Source organism: Notolepis coatsorum, assembly GCF_963971535.1.
Source record: "Notolepis coatsorum genome assembly, chromosome: 7".
Classification (NCBI taxonomy): Eukaryota; Metazoa; Chordata; class Actinopteri; order Aulopiformes; family Paralepididae; genus Notolepis; species Notolepis coatsorum.
Window position 1 is genome coordinate 17,689,945 of NC_140171.1, and position 23,065 is coordinate 17,713,009.

At 45.6% G+C, this 23,065-nt stretch overlaps 1 protein-coding gene across 1 annotated transcript; it reads left to right on the top strand.

Annotated features, from left to right (window-relative positions):
- Window positions 1-1,103: 1,103 nt before the first annotated feature.
- Window positions 1,104-9,859, top strand: crb3b (crumbs homolog 3b). The gene is made up of 3 exons (XM_084318016.1): window positions 1,104-1,264; window positions 2,387-2,481; window positions 8,176-9,859. Exon 3 carries the CDS (start codon window positions 8,196-8,198, stop codon window positions 8,421-8,423), a length of 228 nt encoding a protein of 75 aa, XP_084174142.1. The 5' UTR covers window positions 1,104-1,264; window positions 2,387-2,481; window positions 8,176-8,195; the 3' UTR covers window positions 8,424-9,859.
- Window positions 9,860-23,065: the final 13,206 nt, after the last annotated feature.

The following is a 23,065-nucleotide window of genomic DNA, read 5'->3' on the forward strand; positions in this document are numbered from 1 at the left end:
GAACAGCCAAGAACAGCACATGTATAAACATGAACTGGTTATAGGTATCATTTGGTGATAGAGTGGCAAAATAGACATGTATTTATTTATATGAAATTTTTTGAAATTATTACTTTAAAGGCCCAAACTGGATTTAGAGTGCAGTGTCACCTGTGATTAAAATATGCTCCATAATTTGAAAGCCTATCTGTTTATTTCATTGGCTCAAATTGGTTGACTGAGATATTATGATATGAGGACATTTACATGTCAGTTCTAAATGTATTTTCACGCTGTACATAGTTTGGCTACATCTGTATTTTCTTGTAAACATTGGTGCAAAATATAGACCTGTGCTTTGTCAAGTAGGGAATTGAAAGTTGCAAAAAAGATTTTTCATCAGCAAGTCCAGAGTTCTGTGTACATGATTGTCCAATACTAACAAAAAGGACTGCTGGTTGATCAGACTCATAATATACATTCATTTTCTTGTACTTTTCTTGTATCCTGCTGAGGAATTAATTCCCATCACGATGAGAACTCAAACAGACCTCTCTCTCTCTCTGCGGCCATCTCGTGTCTTTGCTTAGCACCAACAAGACTGGAACTATTTAGACATTTGGGCATGCCATGGACATTTGTTTGATTAGTAATCCTGAGTGCAGGCCACAGTAAACAAACCACACTGTTCCCTAAAGGTATAGAATGTGTCCAGAAAACAAACACTACCTTCTAAGCCCAGACAAGGCCTCTCCTCTCTAATTATTAAACCTAAAACCAAGAGAGCTTCATGATCTCAGGCCAATGTGATGTTGTACTATATTTGCATTTGTCCAGCAGCAAGCACTGTATGATGAAACAGATCTACTCTACTCACCTTTATTGAATAAACATTAGACTCATTATCATACATTGGTAGACAATTAAAATCATATCCGTGGAGTTCCAGAGGGATGAGAGAGAGCTGAGAGAGAGAGAGAGAGAGAGAGAGAGAGAGAGAGAGAGAGAGAGAGAGAGATAAGCCTTCTGATACCGATTGGTGCAAGTCGCACACGTGACGAGCTCTATTTGCATATGGACAGGTAGACGAGCGGCGGGGGAGACACACTATAGTTACACACATACACCTTGATCACAGTACACTGGCCATAGGCCATTTATGGAATGTGCGTTTTGTTAATTCCCCCGATAATTAATCTCCCTTCGTTGACCTGTCATATTATCACACGAAGACAACAGAAACAAGTTCAACTGTCTGTCATTTCGACAAGACTGCCGATGACAGGTAAGCCTATACAAACTTCCATTCCACTACGATCAGCGGGCGGCTCGATTACGTTCATTAGTCCGCTGCTTGGAACATACAGTAGACCTGCAGTGTCACTTTCATTGGACCCATTCTGTTTGCCATATGATTCTTGCATTGTTGCTTTTTTGCATTTTTTTTTTAAATCTTGCATTTGTATAGGCTACCTATTGTTTACATTTTTGGCCAGGTCTTGCTCGAAAAAGAGGACTTTGATCTCAAGTGACTACCCATGGTAAAATAAAGGTAAAATAAAATGTTGTACTTTAGGTTGTACTGTACTTTAGTTTGTATATTGTTTTGTATAGTGTTTGGCATTTTATTCGTTTGACTTTTTACTGTAGCACAATCTCAGGGGACTCACTCATACAGAACCAAGCATTTAACATGTCATCATGTGCATTATATGACGAATAAAACAACATGAAACTTGATTAACGTTCATTTCCCTTCAGTGACCGGCCGCACGTTTCGGTACAGTAGGCTGTGTGTCATCTGGCGTTTGTTTGGTCGAACAGGTGGAGCAGGGTCTGTGGCATTCCGATCCCAGCGACGCGCATTCATTCACCTGTGACGCTGCTGGGTGGTTAAGCGTCCAATTTAAATGTTGTTTGAGTATTTGATGTGTAGACAAGCTGTGGGCCGAGCTTCTAATAATGGCCTGTTTTAGGCTTTAGGAGGAGGAGGGGGGGTGTGTGTGTGTGATGGAATGCGACTTTTTTTGTGGACATGCTTTGGACCATGTCAGGGAGAGATGTCCTCTGCTCTGCCTATAGAGCTGTGTTGTATTTGTTTTGTCCAAAGAAAAAGTAAAGACCCCCCCCCCCCACGTGAAGGTTTGTAACTATAAAGACGAAAGAAAAATCATATAAATAAATGGTGAAATTTAAACAAAATGCCTTTTTATTTGATAAAAAAAAAAAAAAAATTTACTTCCTGCAATTTCCACCAGCCTCAAAGTTCCTCTTGGTCTCAACCGCCTCATATTGATATAGCAGCCTATCCTACACATTTGAACTCGAGTCGGACTACATGCAGGCTGAGGACGGGGCACTAAACCATTAACAACTTTGTGCCTCTCTCTCTCTCCTCTCCTCTCAGGCCCCCCTCCGCTCAGAGTGTTTGACCCACGCTCGGGCCAGATGTGAGAACACAAGGAGACTTGAACGAAAACACACTCCGTCCCCCTGCGGGAGGTCAGTTTGCTGGGAAACAAACTCATCGATCTGCCATGTATAGTCTTGTTTATCTTTTCTTAACGGTTAATTTCATTCGATCTAATTGCATGAGACCAGGCCACCTGAGCTTGTATGGGTCAGTCTGGGGTCAGCGTTCCTCAACTGGTGGATCACAAGACATTCTGATGGGAGCACAATGAATAACATGGATAGGGCATGGATGTGTTGTATGTATTCAAGTTTCAAGTTTCAAGTTTCTTTAATAGTTGTCATACAGAAGTACAGAATACTTTCATACAAAATGCTTCTTACTGTTACGCTCCAGAGACTGTGCTAGACAGAAAATGAGGTCACAGTGTTCAGTATAGACATATGTACAATGTTCGATGCAGAATAGACGTAACTGAGTTACCATATAATATACAATACTATGCAGTGTACTAATGTACAGTACTATATAGTGCAAAGCAGAAATGGGATGAGGTACAATTTAGGTACAATTTACAGTAAGGTGTACGAGTTGTAGTGCAATCCTTCATCAATAAATATAAAGTGTGGGGAGTGGGTGCTACAGTGTGTTTGTTTAAAGTGAGTGTGTGCTATAAAGTGTGGGGAGTGGGTGCTACAGTGTGTTTGTTTAAAGTGAGTCTGTGCGTGTGGATGTGTGTGCTATGTGCGTTTGATGGTTGTTGTTGTGTAGTGTTCATTGTTCGTTTAGCAGCCTGATGGCCTGGGGATAGAAGCTTCTTCTGAGTCTTTCTGTGCTCGCCTTGAGACTCCGGTATCGCTTGCCTGACCGCAGCAGTTCAAAGAGGCAGTTGTTCGGGTGACTGGAGTCTTTAATGATTCTCTTAGCCTTGCCCCTGCAACGCTTGTTGTAAATGTTCTGGAGGGTGGGGAGCCCCCCTCCAATTGTGCGTTCGGCTGAACGTGTCACTCTTTGTAGTCTGCTTCGGTCTTGTGCAGTGCTATTCCCAAACCAGGAGGTGATGTTGCCAGTCAGGATGCTCTCTATTGTACATGAGTAGAAGTTCTTAAGGATCTTCTGACTGACTTGGAACTTCCTTAGGCGCCTGTATGTATGTATGTATGTATGTATGTATGTATGTATGTATGTATGTATGTATGTATGTATGTATGTATGTATGTATGTATGTATGTATGTATGTATGTATGTATGTATGTATGTATGTATGTATGTATGTATGTATGTATGTATGTATGTATGTATGTATGTATGTATGTATGTATGTATGTATGTATGTATGTATGTATGTATGTATGTATGTATGTATGTATGTATGTATGTATGTATGTATGTATGTATGTATGTATGTATGTATGTATGTATGTATGTATGTATGTATGTATGTATGTATGTATGTATGTATGTATGTATGTATGTATGTATGTATGTATGTATGTATGTATGTATGTATGTATGTATGTATGTATGTATGTATGTATGTATGTATGTATGTATGTATGTATGTATGTATGTATGTATGTATGTATGTATGTATGTATGTATGTATGTATGTATGTATGTATGTATGTATGTATGTATGTATGTATGTATGTATGTATGTATGTATGTATGTATGTATGTATGTATGTATGTATGTATGTATGTATGTATGTATGTATGTATGTATGTATGTATGTATGTATGTATGTATGTATGTATGTATGTATGTATGTATGTATGTATGTATGTATGTATGTATGTATGTATGTATGTATGTATGTATGTATGTATGTATGTATGTATGTATGTATGTATGTATGTATGTATGTATGTATGTATGTATGTATGTATGTATGTATGTATGTATGTATGTATGTATGTATGTATGTATGTATGTATGTATGTATGTATGTATGTATGTATGTATGTATGTATGTATGTATGTATGTATGTATGTATGTATGTATGTATGTATGTATGTATGTATGTATGTATGTATGTATGTATGTATGTATGTATGTATGTATGTATGTATGTATGTATGTATGTATGTATGTATGTATGTACATTTAGCAATTTTAGATTTTTTTATTCAAAGTGACAGGCCTTATATATCATATATTGCAGTCAGGACAGCCGAATCCCGAACAATCTTTTGCTGTCGACTAAAAACACACTTCTTCAATCAATATATGAATTGAAAAAAAATAAAAACACTAACCTTCCTACTGTCCTATACTACCATGCACTCCTATTATACTAATATGTCTTGTGCCCACGTTTCAGCACTGTTTGATCATTGTTACTCAGCTGAAAGAGTTGTACCCTTCCTGCTGACTTGTCGTACAGAATTTGTAAGACGCTTTGGTTAAAAGCATCAGCTAAATGACAAAATGTAAATGTGTATATATATACGTGTGTGTATATTAGGGATGGGCACAAGTAATGTTTTCCCAGATTGAGTACTCGCATGAAATACTAGATTAGTGCTTGAATAATTGTTTAGGGAAATACATTTTTTAAAACACACCTTAACCATTTCACTGCCACACGACAAAGGGTTAACCCTTTCACTATCACACTACAGAAGGTTAACCCTTTTGCTACCACACTACAGAAGGTTAACCCTTTTGCTACCACACCACACGGTCTGTAGTGTGGTAGTGAAAGGTTAACCGTCTGTAGTGGTAGTGAAAGGTTAACCTTCTGTAGTGTGGTAGTGAAAGGTTAACCGTCTGTAGTGGTAGTGAAAGGTTAACCTTCTGTAGTGAAAGGGTTAAAGCGCATGGCAGCAGCAATAACAAGATATTGCGTAGAGTCACACACGCGTGCTACAGATTTGATTGTGTCTCGCTCTGCTGACATAACAATGTACAGCAATATACCCAATGCTTAATGAGTATTGTCAGTCAAAACAGTCGGGTCACCATTTGTAATAGTTACATTACCTCCACTGTTGTCTGCAACAGGTCTCTACACTCATGGAACGGCACGTCCGTATCGATAGTCTATGAACGCTACGCAAAGTGGGCGACATGTTGTTGGCACAATTTTTTTAAATGCACAAACACAAACTGCTGTTTTTATCTTTTGGATAATGCTAAGCTAACAACTTTTCACTGCAACAGTAAGTGTACTATCCATGCTCCACAGCTTCCAGCTTCCTGCAACAACTCGCACATCGCGGAATTTCAGAGCGAGATTTCTGTTTCGGTGGCACAAACGAGCACCTTTGGTGGATGTATTGGGTGGTAACCAAATAATAATTAATATATATATATTTTTTATCGAGCACCCTCAAAACCCGCTCAAGTTGAAACGGCGAGTACTCTATTAACCGATTCAGCATGCTCATTCCTAGTGTATGTACAGTATGTGTAAAAGCAGCAGTAAGACTCACGACATTTACATTAGAATCACATGAGTGGTTTTGTTGGCTTATCGCCAGCCATCAGCCTTTGTTGAGCCTTTGACTCGAGTTTCTGTTGACGCCCGTAAAAACCACATGGGTTTGTGTTGACATGCAACTACAGTATGTACTGGGCTATTCAAGGAACAACTATCAGTTGAAGATATGGCTGTTATAACGTCCCGGCTTCTGTGTGTACGGGCCATCCCATAGCAGGATAGGGCTTCTGTGTACGGGACGTCCCATAATTGCAGGATAGGGCTTCTGTGTGTACAGGACATCCCATAATAGCAGGATAGGGCTTCTGTGTGTACGAGACATCCCATAATAGCAGGATAGGGCTTCTGTGTGTACGGGACATCCCATAATAGCATGATAGGGCTTCTGTGTGTACGGGACATCCCATAATAGCAGAATAGGGCTTCTGCTCTTTGAGAGCAGTTTTGAAGGTGGGTAGGGATTCAATTTTTTTTTACGGCTGTCGGTAGGGCGTTCCACATTAATGTGGCATAATTGCGAAACGTGTTTAGTCCCTTGTTTGAGCCGAATCTGGGTTGAACATGATTTGTGGAGCTCCCTCTGGTGTCGTGGTCGTGGTATTCACTGACCTTTTGGGAAGTATTTCGACATGTACATGGTTACCTTCGTGGTGTAGTGACATAGCAGGATAGGGCTTCTGTGTGTTAGGGCCCTATAGCAGGATACCTACCGCTACACGCAACCAGTGTGTGTCTGTCTCATGGCTCATTCTGTGGAGCGCACTGGACTATTGAGAAACGATAGGAATTTTTTCGATATATGAAACTTCCTTCCCTCCCTCCAAACATCCGTAGTGCTACATCCCTGCACTCTTTCAAATCCCAACTCAACTCACCTCTTCACCAAATTTATAAATGACTGCCTAATTTCCCTCTTTTCTTTTCTTTTTTTTCTTTTCTTTTTTACTTTGTTGGTACTAGGGCTGACCCCTATTAGTCGACTAATCTGTCGAAAGGAGCCATAGTCGACTGCCAACCTCTTAGTCGAATAAAAAAATATATATATTTATTTAGAATATTTGTATTTAATTTTTTATCATTCTTTCCAAAAGAAAAGAGGCCTAGAAGCGTGGCTAATGCTAATGGTACACATACCAGAGGCTAACTGCCTACGAAAACAGGCACAGAGGCACTGAAAGAGGATTTCACCCATCTAATGAACACACTAGACTAGACAAAATATGTATCCATCAGTGGACCAATTGCATGCTTTTGCAAAGGACAAGAAGCCTTCAGTCGACTCCTTCAGACATTAAGCACCCCCCACAGCCCAAATGGAATGATAAAAAAAAAAAAAAATTATATAGTTTTTTCTTTTTTTAGTCGACCAATAGTCGACTTAACGGCAAATTTTGGCCAATCATAGTCGACCATCAAAATCCTTAGTTGGGGACAGCCCTAGTTGGTACGTTGTTCCCCTGATCCCCTTCCTGTTAAGCGCCTTGGGTCTCCTGAAAGGTGCTATATAAATCCAAGATGATATTATTATTATTATTATTATTCCTTACTTCGCGCACACTGCCACTCAGCCGCTGGGCGACGGGAGAGATACACTTTAAATGTTGATGGGAGAGGGGGGATAACTAGATTCAAATAAGCACGATTTTCTTCAAATATTTTCAGTGATCTCAATGTATGGCACATCATTTGAAATCTTACATTCTGTTCTTTCATAATCTGTAAAGATCTGAAAAAATTACAGAGGGAGACTCATACTGGTGGTGGGCCCGGTCACATATTCACTATGTATATCTCTGTTCTTTGTTTTGCTTATTGTCCCGAGTCTTTGGGTTCTTGAAAAGCGATATATAAATTAAATGTATTATTATTATAATAATAATAATAATAATAGATTCAATTTGTACCGCACTTTATATTTGCGAGAATCTCAGAGTGCTACAGGAGATATAGACAAAAAGTTAAATGAATAAAACAATTAAAATGAATAAAAACAATTAAAATGAATAAAACGACCAATGAAATGGAAGAACATAAAAGTAAAATAATAATAAAATTAATAGAAGTAACAAATAAAAGTAAAAGAGAAATTCAGGCAAAAGCCTTGTTAAAAAGAAATGTTTTTAGGCCCCTTTTTAAAACCCACGGATTGTGGTGCTCTCAGGTATTATGTATGTATGTAGGCTAATTGAGCCACAGCTTTTATGCAACATGAAATATGGGTGCTCACGCTAAACCAGTAAAGTCGTTTAAGCTCCAGTAGATTGGATTCAATGACGAAGCGGTTCTTCCCGTTGTCTTGACTCGTCGTTAATCTCTCTTCCCCGATCTCCCCATAGCCCCGATCTCCGTGGCGACGATGCAGGTGTCCTTCCCGCTGACGGTGCCTGCGTTGGCGTCGGCGGCGTCGGCGTTGCTGTCCCTGCTGGGCGTGGCTCTGGTCCTGATGGCGTGTGTCCTCCGGAAGAAGAGGAGGATGGAGGGGCAGTACAGGCCCAGCTCGGAGGAGAAGAAGCAGGCCGGAAGGGCGGGGTCGGAGAAACCCCGCCTGCCCCTGCCGCTGCCCAAGGAGGAGCGCCTGATTTGACACTCTGTTGGCAGCGCGGTTGAGGACGGGCACGGGAGTACGGAGTACGTGGGATGACCTCTGGGGGGGGGGGGGGGCTCGAGAGTGCGGCATGCACGCACGCCTGCCCCACCGCGGTGGAGTAGGACCTCACAGAAGATGTTTACAACAGCGACGGTTGTTACTGGATCTTGTAAATAATTCACAATAGAATAGCAATATCTTGTATTACTTACTCTACCACGGCACAGAAATGGGACATTTTCTTTAGAATTTTCCATCCTGGAAGAACGGGAACTACAGCAACATTTCATGCGAGTCCTCTGTTGACCGTATTCACACACTGTGGCCATTTAGCTCCCGTGTCGAGTTCGGGTCGGGATTCCCTCCAGTTGGAAAGAAATCCCAACCTGAGTGTGACAAAGGAGCAAAATGGCCGCCGTGTGTGAATATGGTCAGTGAACGAAGTTGCCGCACATTCTTAGCCCCGATGCAACGCTATTTTGACTTGCTTTTTATGTTTCAACAAACATGTCTGACCCTCAGGAAGAGGTTGTTGGTTGTTTGATAGCCTAAGTAAATAAAAGTATTGTTTGTGTTGCTCTCGATAAATCAAATCTACGACAATACAGCCAGGTAGAAAATCTGTATACACGCTACTATGCAATCTGCGATGTAATCTTCCTTCCAGCAGTAGTCCTGATGGACGTGGGAAACCAGAAGCCGTGAACCCCATGCTGAAGAAACACTATAGAATAATAGCTTTCCTGTCTGGAAATGCCAAGAAACTCCGGGATGTCGATCATCAGGTTGTTTCCATCGGGGCAGTTGAGTGGTAGGTAACGGTGGGAGCTCGCATGTCGTTCGTAAAAGTTACTGACTGATTTTCGACGGGAGGACCTAAATGGCAGAGATGCTCTGCTAATGATTACATTCCTCCTACCTCCCCCGTTTTAAAAACGAATCTCATCCGATGAACTGAATGTGTTTGTAAGCCTCTGGATGGATGCCATGTTGCCCTCTTCTACCGTTCAGACACTCTTCCACTGGTTTGTACTGCGCTGTACTCAGGATACTTCCTGTTCCCACTGAATCACTCGCTGAGACTCGATCCGCTTGTTGTTCTATGTATGTACTGAAAAGATGTGAGATTTACTCGCTCACTGTTCCCTAAACTAAACGCACGGTCAGAGGTCAGTATGTGATCCTTCGCCTCTTTGCCATAAATATGACCCTTTAAGTATTTTTTTGTTTCTATTGTATTCGTCTTTTGCCTCGCACAAAATCATTTTTAGTCTGTATTTATACTCTGCATATATGGTCGGTATTTATACAAACATATCTGAATGAAGTAAATATCTATGAAGTAATGATTATCACGTAAAGACACTGAAGATGACTGTGATGCACTTTGACCTTGTAGAGATTTGATTTGATAATAAAAAAAAGGATTTGTATCTGTGTGTGTGATCTACCACTAGGTGTGTTGTTTGTGAACCAGGAATGTTGTCCGTCCTCTACCTTTGCGGTCTCCTTCTTGAACCGGTCTTGTAGAATAGTAGTCTTTCCCCAGAGCAGCACCAACCAGGTTCCGACTCGCATCTGATCAAACTCATCTCACATGTTTCATGTCTCATTCATATGTTTTCCCAGAGGTGTTCTGGACCCCAGGTGTTTTGGGGAAACATGAGGCTGGTCTACTACCTGCGAGGTCAGGGTGCCCATTATATTTTTGTGTTATTTAGTTGCAGTGCCATGTTTTGGTCACTAAGTGGCGCTCCTTGTTTTGTACCTGATGCTTAATTAGATTTAACTTGAGCCAGTGACTCACTTCACTTCCTGTCCACCTGCTCTCCGGCACGCCTGAATACTTTTACCAACGGATTTCCAGTTCCGCGTTCGCATTCTGCGCTCTGATTGGCCGACGTTTCTGGTCGCGCCAATCATGTGACGGCAAGTTCTGCCACCGGTTAAGCTTAGGCACTCTTTCGAAGTTGGTTAAGGTTAGAGTTTGTCTTAGAGCAGGGCGATAGAACACCAGCCCTGATTCCAAACTCTAACCTTAACCAACTTCGAAAGAGTCGCCCTAAGAGTGGGTGGGGGAACAGTCCCCCACCCCACCTACCCAACCTCCTCCAATGTTTCTACATCAAATGTATATACTCTCTTTTCTGGACTCTTTTCGTATCACAAACAGTACTGTATTTGCAAATCTGGTATGTCACAAATGTATAGATGTAGCAGTACTGTCTATCTGTATGTCGTGTATGTCATATATGTTATGATTAATTGAAAATGGGGGACCCTGATGTAAACAAGACGAAAGTCTTTCTCTGGTCTGCATCCCCTTAACAATTGTATGTATTGTGCTGTACTGTACTGTACCCATTCTGCAATCTGTTATAAAGTTTTCAATCAATCAACCTGTTTATCAACTGTTTATTCACCGTCATGGAATTCACTTGTCTCAGCCACTCCATCTAGTGGCCATTACACAACCTGCAGTTCATTGGTTGTGGCATTGAGCCAATGGGAGAAACAACTGGTTTAAACATTAGCCTAACATTTGGCACGTGGTAGCCTGCAAGTTGAGTCATTTCCCACCAATCAAGCCTCAAATCTCTTCTTCAGCTCAGACAGAGACTTTGACGACCTCTGGCTCCTCTCCCCCTGCTTCACCCCTTTCTTCCGGAGCCACGGGAAGCTCACACCGAGGGGCGTACTCGGCGAGGCCGTGCGCCCTGGGAGAAGCTGTGGTTCTGGGGTCGACTCTCCTGTCCTGCTCCTCGTGCTCTTCTGCCACCTCCACGAGGCTATCGCCCGGTCTCTCTAGTCCATCCGCGCATGGATCTACCGTCTCGGCATCTTTCTCCAACCCCTGACTCTCCTCTCCCTTCGCCTCCCTCGCCAGATCCCCCTGCGCGCAAAGCGGCTCCTGTCGCCTCCTCTTCTCCACCTTTCCTCCCGCCTCGACCTCTTCGTCCCCGTCTCTCCCGTCCTCCTTGTTGCCCGGCAACCCTTTGTTCTCACGGTTCTCCACCTCCTCCTTCTTTTTGCCGCTGTGCGCTTCCTCTTCCCGCTTCTCTTTCTTATCCTCCTCTTCTAACTCTGCCTCCTTGTCGTTTATTCTCTTTACTTCGTGTTTTATTCCTCCCTCTGTTTCCTCCCGCTTCGAGCCCGTCTCTCTCTCCTCTCCGAGCTCGCTCGGTCCACTGTCTCGTCCCCTCGGCTCACGTGCGACCGGTGGACCCTCCTCCTGCACCTCCTCCTCCGGTACCCTCAGAGCCAGGCTCTGCAGATCAGAGTCCTCAGTCACCTCTGACCCCTCCTCTGTTGCCTGTAGCCCCTCCTCCAGGTTCCAGCTGTGCAGACTGCCACTCCCACTGATGGACAGCGATAGACTCTCCTGGCTGGGCGTGGCCGGACCCCTCTGCAATAACACAACCACAGACAACTGTGAACCTCTGTGGGATTTACGCGCCTGTGTTTGTGTGTGCACCACTTGTATATTGAGCGTTTCAACTTGACGCCAGAAACATTCTAAACGGACCCACGTTTATTTCCCGTTGCAGTGTTTGCTGACATCAATAGCTGGTGCGAAATAAACCTTTCAAGCTTTTCCCTAGCAACACAATTCCACTGAAACGGTCTATACAACGTCCCTCTGCCCTCTGAACTCTGGTCATAAGAAGTGGGGACTTATGAGGGATGTGAGGATAATTTAGCCCGTCCTCACTTTGAAAAGAGGACATTTTAAGGTAATGGGTTAGGTTCGGGGGGGTTGAGGGGTATATTGCATGTTTGGGTAAGGGTTAGTGTTACGAAGGATCAGATTAAACCGAATATATATATTTATTACTTGATATATATTGCATAGTATTTGTATATCGTCTGATATCCCTTGTGTATTCTTTGTACATATACACGGAATATCCCTTTTACCTAGTACAGACCATAATATTTCGTTCTCCTATTGGACAGCGGTCCCTTAGGCGCCACTGCCATACCCCCAATGTCTAGTTCAAAGCCACCGCCAAGGCTTGTCTGAACATGCCCGGTTCTGCGCAAGAATACGAGACAGAAATAAGGCTGGTACTAGATTGTTCACCGTACGTATAAATACGTCGCAGGTGGATACAGCAGCACAGCCTAAAGTCAAGTTAACCTAGAAACGTGTTACCCTCAAACGTTAAAGCCTTCATCACGAGTCAACGACCAAGTGAAGTGAGCAACCGTGCGTCTAAATAAAGCACTTATAACCGCGTGCGAATAGGACAGTAAAGTGTCAGAGTTTAGTGGAATAACGTCAAGTTCGACCTAGTTAATGTGAAGTGCCGCGCACCGGGGAATCTACACCGGTGAATGCAGAGCCCTTTCCGACTGGATTATTGCTTTGGTCCTGTGGCTGTTGGAGCGGAGGAGAATCGTCTATACCCGCTGCTGTGTGGGATTTACCCGTGAGGAACATCACTCAAGCTCGTCTCTAGGAGAGGCTGGCTGGCTTTCACCTATGCTGCACGCATACTTGGATTATAGCTGCTGCTTTCGTCTGCCGATCAAGGGAGTAATGTACCGTCCCCGTAGCAGGAGCTTATTGAGTCCCCGTTGATCCAGACTTTGCATTCGAACATTTCCTCCCCCTGCTGGCCTACAACCGGAGGGACCCTACTAGTATCTCCCGCTGCCCTACTAGTGTACCATAGATATAATTCCTAAGATACAGGTGGTATTCATAATCTCCTGCGTAACATTCTAATGGACTTACGCTCATGACTTATTCACGCACATTCTTCGCCTTACAAGCGCGACTCTAAGTAAAGTAATGTAATATACTATTATTGCTGCTAATAAATATTATTCTAACCAAGATTTGTGTGGAACCGTGTCATTGTGGAGGTGTTCATCTCATATACCTGTGTACTGTATGGCCAGTAGTAATGTACATAAGACAGTAGTGGTTTAATGATACCATACTTATTAATACAGTCAGGGAATTGTACCCCTCAGTTACAATTGGTCCTTCGAGCCGGAGCTCCCGGAGATCGTCACGACAAGGGTCTAGGACACATTCCCCTACCCAACCAAGCGACCCGGGACCCCGCCAACAGGAGGATCCTGTCCACGTCTCCGAACCCCCTCCCCGGCCGGTCCATACGAGACCCAGCAACCGGGAAGAACCGGACCACGCCGAGAGACTGAACAGAAGATTCCAGGACCTAGCAGAGGAAGAGGAAGAGGAAGAGGAGGAACGTCAAGCCGACCAGCAGCAACGTACTCTGGACCAGGAGGCCCAGTACAGCCTAGACGTCAGCCCCGAGGCACTGCGCTACAAACCCTCGACTCAACTCACGGGTGAGTTTGACGCACCGTCAGCACCGAGGAACAGCACCTGGGTAACCGACTTTCGGTACCCACCAAGTACCAGCCCAAGACGACACGCAAGGGGAGACTCGCCCCGGAGGCCTCTCCCCCAACGCTCACCGATGTGCCAGCCATCCATGGCATCGTACCTTGGCACACCGACGTTCCCGGACTTCACACACGAGAACAGAGCACAGTACACAGAGCTACGAATGTGCTTAGAGACAATGATGTCCGATGTACCGGATGAAACGTACAAGTATGCTATCCTACTCAAGCACCTGAAGGTGCCCAGAGCGCACAATATAGCGCTGGCATATTCCAACTCTACTACCCCATACACCGCGGCTCTAGTAGCCCTCGACCAATGTTATGGACGCATATGGGACTACGTGATACAGGAGATAAGAGACATTGACCGTCTCCCCCCAGCCAGAGACAACAGAGCATTGGATGACCTCTCTATCAAGGTACAGTCCCTGGTAGGGATGCTGGGGTCCCAAAAGGAAAAAGGGATATACGAACTGTACGCTAACTCTAATGTAGAGAGAATATTAGAGAAGCTCCCTCCCGCCCGACAAGAGCGTTTTCGGCGGCAGAGAGACCACCGTGACCCCAACGGCCCAGAGGCATCCCTCCTAGACCTGTCTGAGTTCCTCGCCAGGGAGGTCAGCAGCCTACGACTGGACACGTTCGTATGGAGTGGACCAAGCCCAAGACCAGGACCTCGGGGATTAAATGATAACCGCCGGTCGGTGACCGTTATGCACCAAGCCGAATCAGTACCGCAGCACAAGAACCACAACACCCCCTCGATGAAAGAGGAGTGGAAGATTGAATGCCAGTACTGTGAAGGGGAACATCGGCTGTATCAATGCGACACTTTCGGGAAGCTGACCACGGACGAGGTGAGTCAGTGGATCAAGGACCACCGCCGCTGCTTCCGCTGCTCGCGCAGCCATATGGCAGCTGAGTGCCGCTTGAAGAAGAAGTGCAGCAGGTGCAGTGGCGCCCACTTGGAGGTCCTGCATGACATCAACAGGCGTCAGCCAGGACAACAGAGTGGGCCCGTCGCGGTAATGTACCATGCCGAGGCGGTGGCACCAGTACCGAAGAGCCACCAGACCGCCCCCTACTGTACCTACTGCGACGGCGGACACTGGATGGCACAGTGCGCCGAATATAAGACACTGAACCCCGCCCAAGTTGACCAGTGGCGTGAGGCGGCCCAGGCGGGCGCCGCTTACCGCGCAGCACTGTGCGGGGCCCACCAGACGATCCAAAACAACCGACCAACAGGAGTGCTCCACATTGACCAGCATAGCGGGACCCCCCGAGTGCTCATCAAAGTGGTCAGAGTGCTCCTGAGCTACGAGGACAAGGTCCTGGACACTTACGCCGTCCTGGACGATGGGTCTGAAAAAACTCTCCTCCTCGCTTCCGCCGCAGCCCAGTTGGGCCTGCGGGGTGCCAAAGGTACCATGACAATACGCACCATCAGAAGGGACCAGAAGACCATAAAGGGTGAAAAGGTCTCCTTCACGATAGCAGCGGTGGACCAGCCCAAGAAGCAGTATAGTATAACCAACGTCTTCACCAGCCACGACATAGGCCTATCACAGTACACCTACCCCATCCCACAGCTGATGGCGAAGTATGTGCACCTACGTCAACTACCTATACCGCTTATCGACGGCGCCACACCGACCCTGCTCATCGGCTCCGACCACGCGGACCTCATTCTCCCAATTGAGGCGGCCCACATCGGACCCAAAGGATGCCCAGTCGCGGTTCAGACCCGACTGGGGTGGATGCTCCAGGGCCCCCTCTACGGACTTGACAGTCAACCCACGTCTACACGCTGCCTACACACAAAGGCGAGCGACACCGGCCATTCCCTCGTACAGCCCGTTGAGAGGCTATTGACATTAAGCGAGAGGCCTGTGAGAGAACCGTGGGCACAAGAGGGAGTTCGGAACTCCACCCCCCTCAGCTGCGCTCCAGACGTAGCTGACCTCGAACCCAGCACCCCAAGCGACTCCTTGACGGGGCGGCCGGAACCGGCCCCTCCTCAGACGGGGTACAGAGCAAACAAGAGAAACAGACGGAGGAGGTGGAGGCACAGCCAAGCACAGATCAAAGCAGTCTCAGGCCCGCTTCCTCCTAAGCCCCCCTTCATCCCGTCCAGTCGTCATGATCATAGACCAGTCACTACCCCGAGCTGCGTGGCCGGCCGGCCGCGTAAGCAAAGTGATCACTGGTGCCGACGGAAAGGTCAGAGCGGCAGAAGTGCTCGGCCAGAGGCGGACATACACCCGACCCGTGGCGAGGCTGATAGAGTTGCCAAGGCTCCCCGACTCTCCTAATGACGACCATGACCCACTGACTTTGTGAATTGCCCTACCCTCCCAACGGACATTGAGTAGTGGACAGTGCGGTTAATCTGTCTCTGCTTATCTAATTAGGTGCGGACTAATTAGGAGGCGGCTGTTACGAAGGATCAGATTAAACCGAATATATATATTTATTACTTGATATATATTGCATAGTATTTGTATATCGTCTGATATCCCTTGTGTATTCTTTGTACATATACACGGAATATCCCTTTTACCTAGTACAGACCATAATATTTCGTTCTCCTATTGGACAGCGGTCCCTTAGGCGCCACTGCCATACCCCCAATGTCTAGTTCAAAGCCACCGCCAAGGCTTGTCTGAACATGCCCGGTTCTGCGCAAGAATACGAGACAGAAATAAGGCTGGTACTAGATTGTTCACCGTACGTATAAATACGTTGCAGGTGGATACAGCAGCACAGCCTAAAGTCAAGTTAACCTAGAAACGTGTTACCCTCAAACGTTAAAGCCTTCATCACGAGTCAACGACCAAGTGAAGTGAGCAACCGTGCGTCTAAATAGAGCACTTATAACCGCGTGCGAATAGGACAGTAAAGTGTCAGAGTTTAGTGGAATAACGTCAAGTTCGACCTAGTTAATGTGAAGTGCCGCGCACCGGAGAATCTACACCGGTGAATGCAGAGCCCTTTCCGACTGGATTATTGCTTTGGTCCTGTGGCTGTTGGAGCGGAGGAGAATCGTCTACACCCGCTGCTGTGTGGGATTTACCCGTGAGGAACATCACTCGAGCCTGTCTCTAGGAGAGGCTGGCTGGCTTTCACCTATGCTGCACGCATACTTGGATTATAGCTGCTGCTTTCGTCTGCCGATCAAGGGAGTAATGTACCGTCCCCGTAGCAGGAGCTTATTGAGTCCCCGTTGATCCAGACTTTGCATTCGAACATTTCCTCCCCCTGCTGGCCTACAACCGGAGGGACCCTACTAGTATCTCCCGCTGCCCTACTAGTGTACCATAGATATAATTCCTAAGATACAGGTGGTATTCATTATCTCCTGCGTAACATTCTAATGGACTTACGCTCATGACTTATTCACGCACATTCTTCGCCTTACAAGCGCGACTCTAAGTAAAGTAATGTAATATACTATTATTGCTGCTAATAAATATTATTCTAACCAAGATTTGTGTGGAACCGTGTCATTGTGGAGGTGTTCATCTCATATACCTGTGTACTGTATGGCCAGTAGTAATGTACATAAGACAGTAGTGGTTTAATGATACCATACTTATTAATACAGTCAGGGAATTGTACCCCTCAGTTACAGTTAGGGTTAAAGGTAGAATTTAATTTGTATTGCTGTTAAACGGCAACCTCTAGGCAAAAGAGCCCTGCTTGGTACTGCACTTTCTTTAAATTTTTTGTTTTACTCTGATGTGTGGGTTGGAGTTTAGTAACTTATTATACAGAGAATTTCTCCGGACGTCTCTAGGCAGAGCCTGAGTTGTGGAACGGAAATAGCAACCTCTCCCCCGACCCCTTTGCCTCGAGGTCGCTGTTTGGCGGCATTACAGATCCTACCTTTAAGGCAGGTATGTGAGGGCTACTGATTAGGGAATGTCAGGCCCAAACATAGACTGTACCTGTCCCTCCCCGCTCACCTTGGTGATGAAGTCATGGCTGTCGGGCCAAAACAGGTCCAGGCTGCGGGTGCCGTACAGCAGCCCGCGCTCATGGAGGCTCCGGGAGCTCAGTGTGTCGAAGATTTCCCCCAGCAGGTCCATCTCCTCTGGGTCATACAGCAGCAAGTCTTCCCCCTCCTCCTCCTCCTCCTTCTGGAGGCCAGAGGGAGTCTCTACCACTGAACCGGACACAGCCCTGAGACAAACAGAGGTTCCTATATCTTACTTACATAATTGAATGCAAAGAATCGCACATGTCTATTTGTTAGATCTTTGGACAGCCAACAGGTGTAAAGGCTTTCCAAGGCTTTTGACTCGATGACACCCCTCCTCTCATGTCCTCTCATGTCTTCAGCAATGCATTTGCACATCACTACAACTTGGACTTATATAGCAGCTTTTTTCCAAAGGGATTTACAACTTATGCCTCACATTCAGTGGTGCGTTGCTGATTTCAAAGCCGGTTGCATGTGTTTTAATGACGCCACGTGCACACGCGCATAAATGTTCCCTCGCGTGCGCACTGCGCACAGGATGTAGCCTTCAATATATAAAGAAATTATATTGTCAACAGATATGGTGGAAAAACAAACAATGCTTTAAATGGAATTGTAGTTAATTGTAGTTGGGGTGATCATTTGATTCATGGCGCTGAATCCCCTTTCACATTCTGCAGTGCTACATGGAATGACTTTTGTGCATAAGTATGTTACTGTGTAGTGTAGTGGATGGTTGGATAGGATGGAATAGACACAGCGCTCCCTGCCCCCTCCCCTCAGGTTTGGTGTGAACGATGGTCTGACTCTGAGGCGGCGGTTACACCTTTCGTATAATTTTCGTATCGTCGTCATATGCATTTCGCCGCGACGTTGTGCGCCTCGAGCCACACTTTAGTTTTTTTTTCGTTTTTGTCACCCGAGCACACTGATGTAGTACACTGCCAAAGCAGTAGGTGGCAGTAGGTGGCAAACATGAAGGCAATTTCAACCAATCAGAACTTGAATGTGCCTGCAAAGCAAATGTCAACAAGGCGGCCACCATCTTTTGCCTAGTTACCCAATGCAGCAATTCTTTTTCAGCAAAGCCTAATAAAAGTGCAATAAACAAAACGGATACATTCACTGTGTGTTCTGCCTGTGATCGGGGAGAGGAACCATGTGGCGAAGCGGCTGCTGGCTAGCGGAAGGCGCCAGGATGGCGGAAGGAGGAGCGGTTAGGTTGGATGGCGGCTGGACGTGGTCGGAGCAGAGGAGGTTGAGGTTTTCGGAGGAGATGGTGGAAGGCTTGTTCAGTGTCGGTGGCGTGAGGATGACGGAATGGGAAGTAGAGTCGCTCCGCCAGGAGGGAAGCGTTTTGCAGATTGAATGTTTGGAGTCTGGTCCAGGTGTGCCGGAGCGGTGGTGTCGAAAGCGGGAGAGACTTAAGTTTACTTGTCGAGAGAACTGTTTGATGGGATATGGAGACATGGAGGAGGCTCTAGCATGGAGGGTGGGTTCCCGCTGTCGTGCTGTGTTCCCCGGGGATGGCAAGGTGTATATGGGGTTTGTTTCCTGGATCAAGGGTGAAGACTGCAGGGTCTCGTTTGACCAGGGTTAGAAATTAACATTTTTTTTCAAGGGCTTTTTTTGCCCCCCTTAATTGATTTTCAGGGGCTTTTTTTTGTGTTTCGGGGGCACTGAATTTTTACGGTAGGGGTGGGACGGTTCACAAAATGGACGGTTTGGTTCGTATCACGATTTTGGGGTCACGGTTTTCAGTTCGATATACGTTAATTTTTATTAAAAAAAAATTTAACGCTCAAATCTAAACATGCTTCTCATTTATTAAAAATAAAATAAAAGGTTTACAGTGTTTACAGCCTTAAATAATGTTTGGCACACAAAGACCGAACTGACTGAAAAATATAGGCTACATTTGTCAAAGTATTAACTTAGTGCAAACAAACAATATGCTCAGCCAGCACTAGACTGTCCTTTCTTTAATTAATATAAACACACAAAAACAATGTCAACCATGTTTAAATTCCCTGATTGTCAGTTCTTAATGGAAAGATTCGTTTTCTGCTTGAAATTATTATGTTTCTGTCTACATTTATTTAGACTAACATTATTTAAATATTGAGTGCAACTGTGGTGGATTACGTAATTCGGTGAGTTGGAACTATCTATGGGTTGGCGCCGGGTCCCCACTGACATTTTAGCGTGTGGCACCTTCAGCTCCGGTCACGTTAGGAGGAGTTCATAACATCAACAAGCAGCGCGAAAGCGGCAATAGTCCCGGTTGGAGTTAGTAAAACACAGTTGTATGTTAGCCTTCTTGGATGTTGAATAAACGCCTATCATTGTCTTTAAACACCCAGCCTCTCAGACTCCCATTTCCTCCTCTGCTAGAGTAGCTAGTAGCTACGGTGACATTTCATTGACTGTACAGTATTAGCTTGCGGGCTGCGTCGGGCTACCATAGTTAAAACGTGCGTTGTGTTTACAAACTGCTAACGCTATGGCAAGATGTGTGTAGGCCTATGTAATGTTAATGGCTATGTTTTTAAAGTCGTAATGAAGATTGATTTATATTGTGCGTGCCATTTTTACACAAACTGACTAGCACCTGGCTGCAGTGCTGCTGCTGCCTGCAGCCAGTGCAGAACACCGGCTCCGCCAAATTATTTTTTTTATTTGCGCGTCATCTGAACCGTACGATACACAGACGCTCCATTACCGGATAAATATATATATATATATAATTAGTAAACTGTCGGGGGCATTAAGTGCCCCCCTTAACTGATTTTCGAGGGCATTTTGTCCATTTTCAAGGGCATTATGCCCCAAGCCCCCGTTAATTTCGAACCCTGCGTTTGACGGATATGAAGAGAATGAGCCGATGGGTATGTCCGCCTTGCTGCTCCCTGAGGGAGTGAGTTTGGCGATAGGAGATGACAGTATGGAGTGTGGTTCGGGGGGTGAGAGCGGGGGAGAAGGGTGGAGTAAGGTGGAGAAGAGGGGCAGGGATAGTGGGGGGAAGGGGGTGAAGAGGAAGAAGGGTAGGGGGGATAGCTCGAGTGGATCAGATGGTGAGGGTAGAGACGAGGTTGTTGCGGAAGTGATTCATGTAGTGGTTAGGTTTGAGGGGGTGGGGGGAGTGAGCAAGTTAGGGTTGTTCGAGCTGCCAAAACTCGTAGGTAAGCAGTTAGGAGAGGTAAAGTATGCTAGAGTTTTGAGAGATGGGGAATCTGGCCGTAGGGTGTGTAAGTGTAGGGCAGGTGGAGATGGCTAGGAAGATGAGGAGCATTGGTGGCGTGGGTATAAGGGAGGTAGTGAGAGTAGGGGAGAAGAGGGAGGGGGGATATAAGGGGGTGATAGCTGGGGTACCGGTCGAGGTTAGCGTGGAGCAGCTGGTGGAAGGGTTAGGGAAGGACGGGCGTAATGGCATAGTTAAGGGTGCAGAAAGGATGAAGAGGGGGGCAGATAGGGTAGAGACGGAGACGGTAGTGATTAAGTTTGAGGGTAAGGTTGTTCCTAGTGTAGTGTTTGTAGGGTGTAGGTTGTTTAGGGTTAAGGAATTTGTTCAGAGTCCTCTTAGGTGTTATAGGTGTCAGGAATTTGGCCATGTAGCTGTTTCTTGTAAGAAGGGACAGAGGTGTGCTAGGTGTGGCGGGGAGCATGAATATGGGAAGTGTGGAGAGGGAGTGAAGCTGAAGTGTTGTAGTTGTGGTGGGGAGCATAGTGTAGCGTTTAGGGGTTGTGAGGTGATGAGGAGGGAGGTTGAGGTTCAGAGAGTGAGAAGGGATGATAGGATTTCGTATGCGGAGGCAGTTAGGAAGTTAGGTCAGGGAAAGCAAGGTGAGGAAGGAGAAGGGCATTTGGCAGTAAGGGTAGTGCAGGAGGATCAGGGGAAGCAAGGTGTGGATAAGGGGTTTAGAAAAGGGCATTTGTCGGTAGAGGAAGTACAAGAGGAGAAAGAGAGGGTGTGGGGGGTGAAGTTGGAGATAGTGGCATTTGTGACGAGAGTGGTGAATACTATAGTGATGGTTAGCAGTAGGACAGAGAGGTTAAGGTTAGTAGTTGAGGCGGCAGTACTAGACATGGGTATGAAGGGGTTGACAATGGGGCAAGTATCGAGGGAGTTAGCGAAGTTAGGAAAGAAGGTTGTTGTGAGTGATCAAGTAAGAGAGTTAGGGAAGGGGGTGGTGAGTGTTCAGGAAGGCCAGAGTCAGCCGCAGGAGGCAATGAGTGACTCATAGATTAGGTTGGATACGGTGGTGATGTTAGGGATGGGTTTTGTTTTGTTTGGTGTGTTAGGGGGTTGAATGGATTTGGTCGCGATCTGACATTGATCCGTTGAAGACAAAGAAGAGGGGAGAATGGAAGACTGGCCCGATTTCCGGGTCGGTAGGTGGCGGTAAATGGCCCAATTTTGGTGCCCGTCCGCCGTAAAACACCAAATAGAAGAAGAAGAAGAAGAAGTGTTCTGCCTGTCATTTGTTGATGAAACAAAACTAACATCAACACAAGTGACCACCAAGAGCGGATAGTTTAGTCTAAAAAAAGATCGGTAGCATTGTTAGCTGCATGCTAACGTCAATGGAGTATGCCATTATAACAATATAGCATTGTGGCTAGAAGCTAACGTTAGCTCACGCTACTTAGCCAGCACCAAAACTGATGATATCGCGAGCTATCAGTAGTTAGATAACATTAGAGACAACGCTGTGTGTATTAAACAAAGGTGAATAGATGACTGGGCCATTTTGTTTAATGCTTGTTAAGTTGAAAGAGGAGCTCTGAGCTAACAGGGTATGAATCCTGATAGCTCACGTTAGCCAGCCGCTCGTGCAATCGGTAATGCTAGCAGAATGAATGGATGTAAACTTTATTTAACATATTGCGTATGGGTACAATACAATACGGCTCAATACAAACAATTGTTAAGGGAATGCAGACTGTTGTAGCTTGGACTGGGGTCCTTATAACAATAACTTGACAACACATGGTAGCTGAAGCTATTTGGGACACGGAGCTATGTCCCAAACAGGCAAACACACACACTGTTGTCACCGGAAGGGCACGCAGATGGTATCTACTGCGCATGGGCGTTTTCGCAACAACGGCTCATGCAGACTACACGCTGTTGTCGACGCGTTTTTTTGCGTTTCTCCAAAACGCAAACACAATTTTGCGTTTCAGCCGTATCCACAAAAAAACGCCAAAAAACGCATTTCTGTGTAATAGGGACATGAAACGTATTCAAAAACGTATAAAAAAA

Excerpts from the sequence above, each read along its gene's own strand:
- crb3b (XM_084318016.1), top strand. The coding sequence starts at position 8,196 with ATGCAGGTGTCCTTCCCGCTGACGGTGCCTGCGTTGGCGTCGGCGGCG.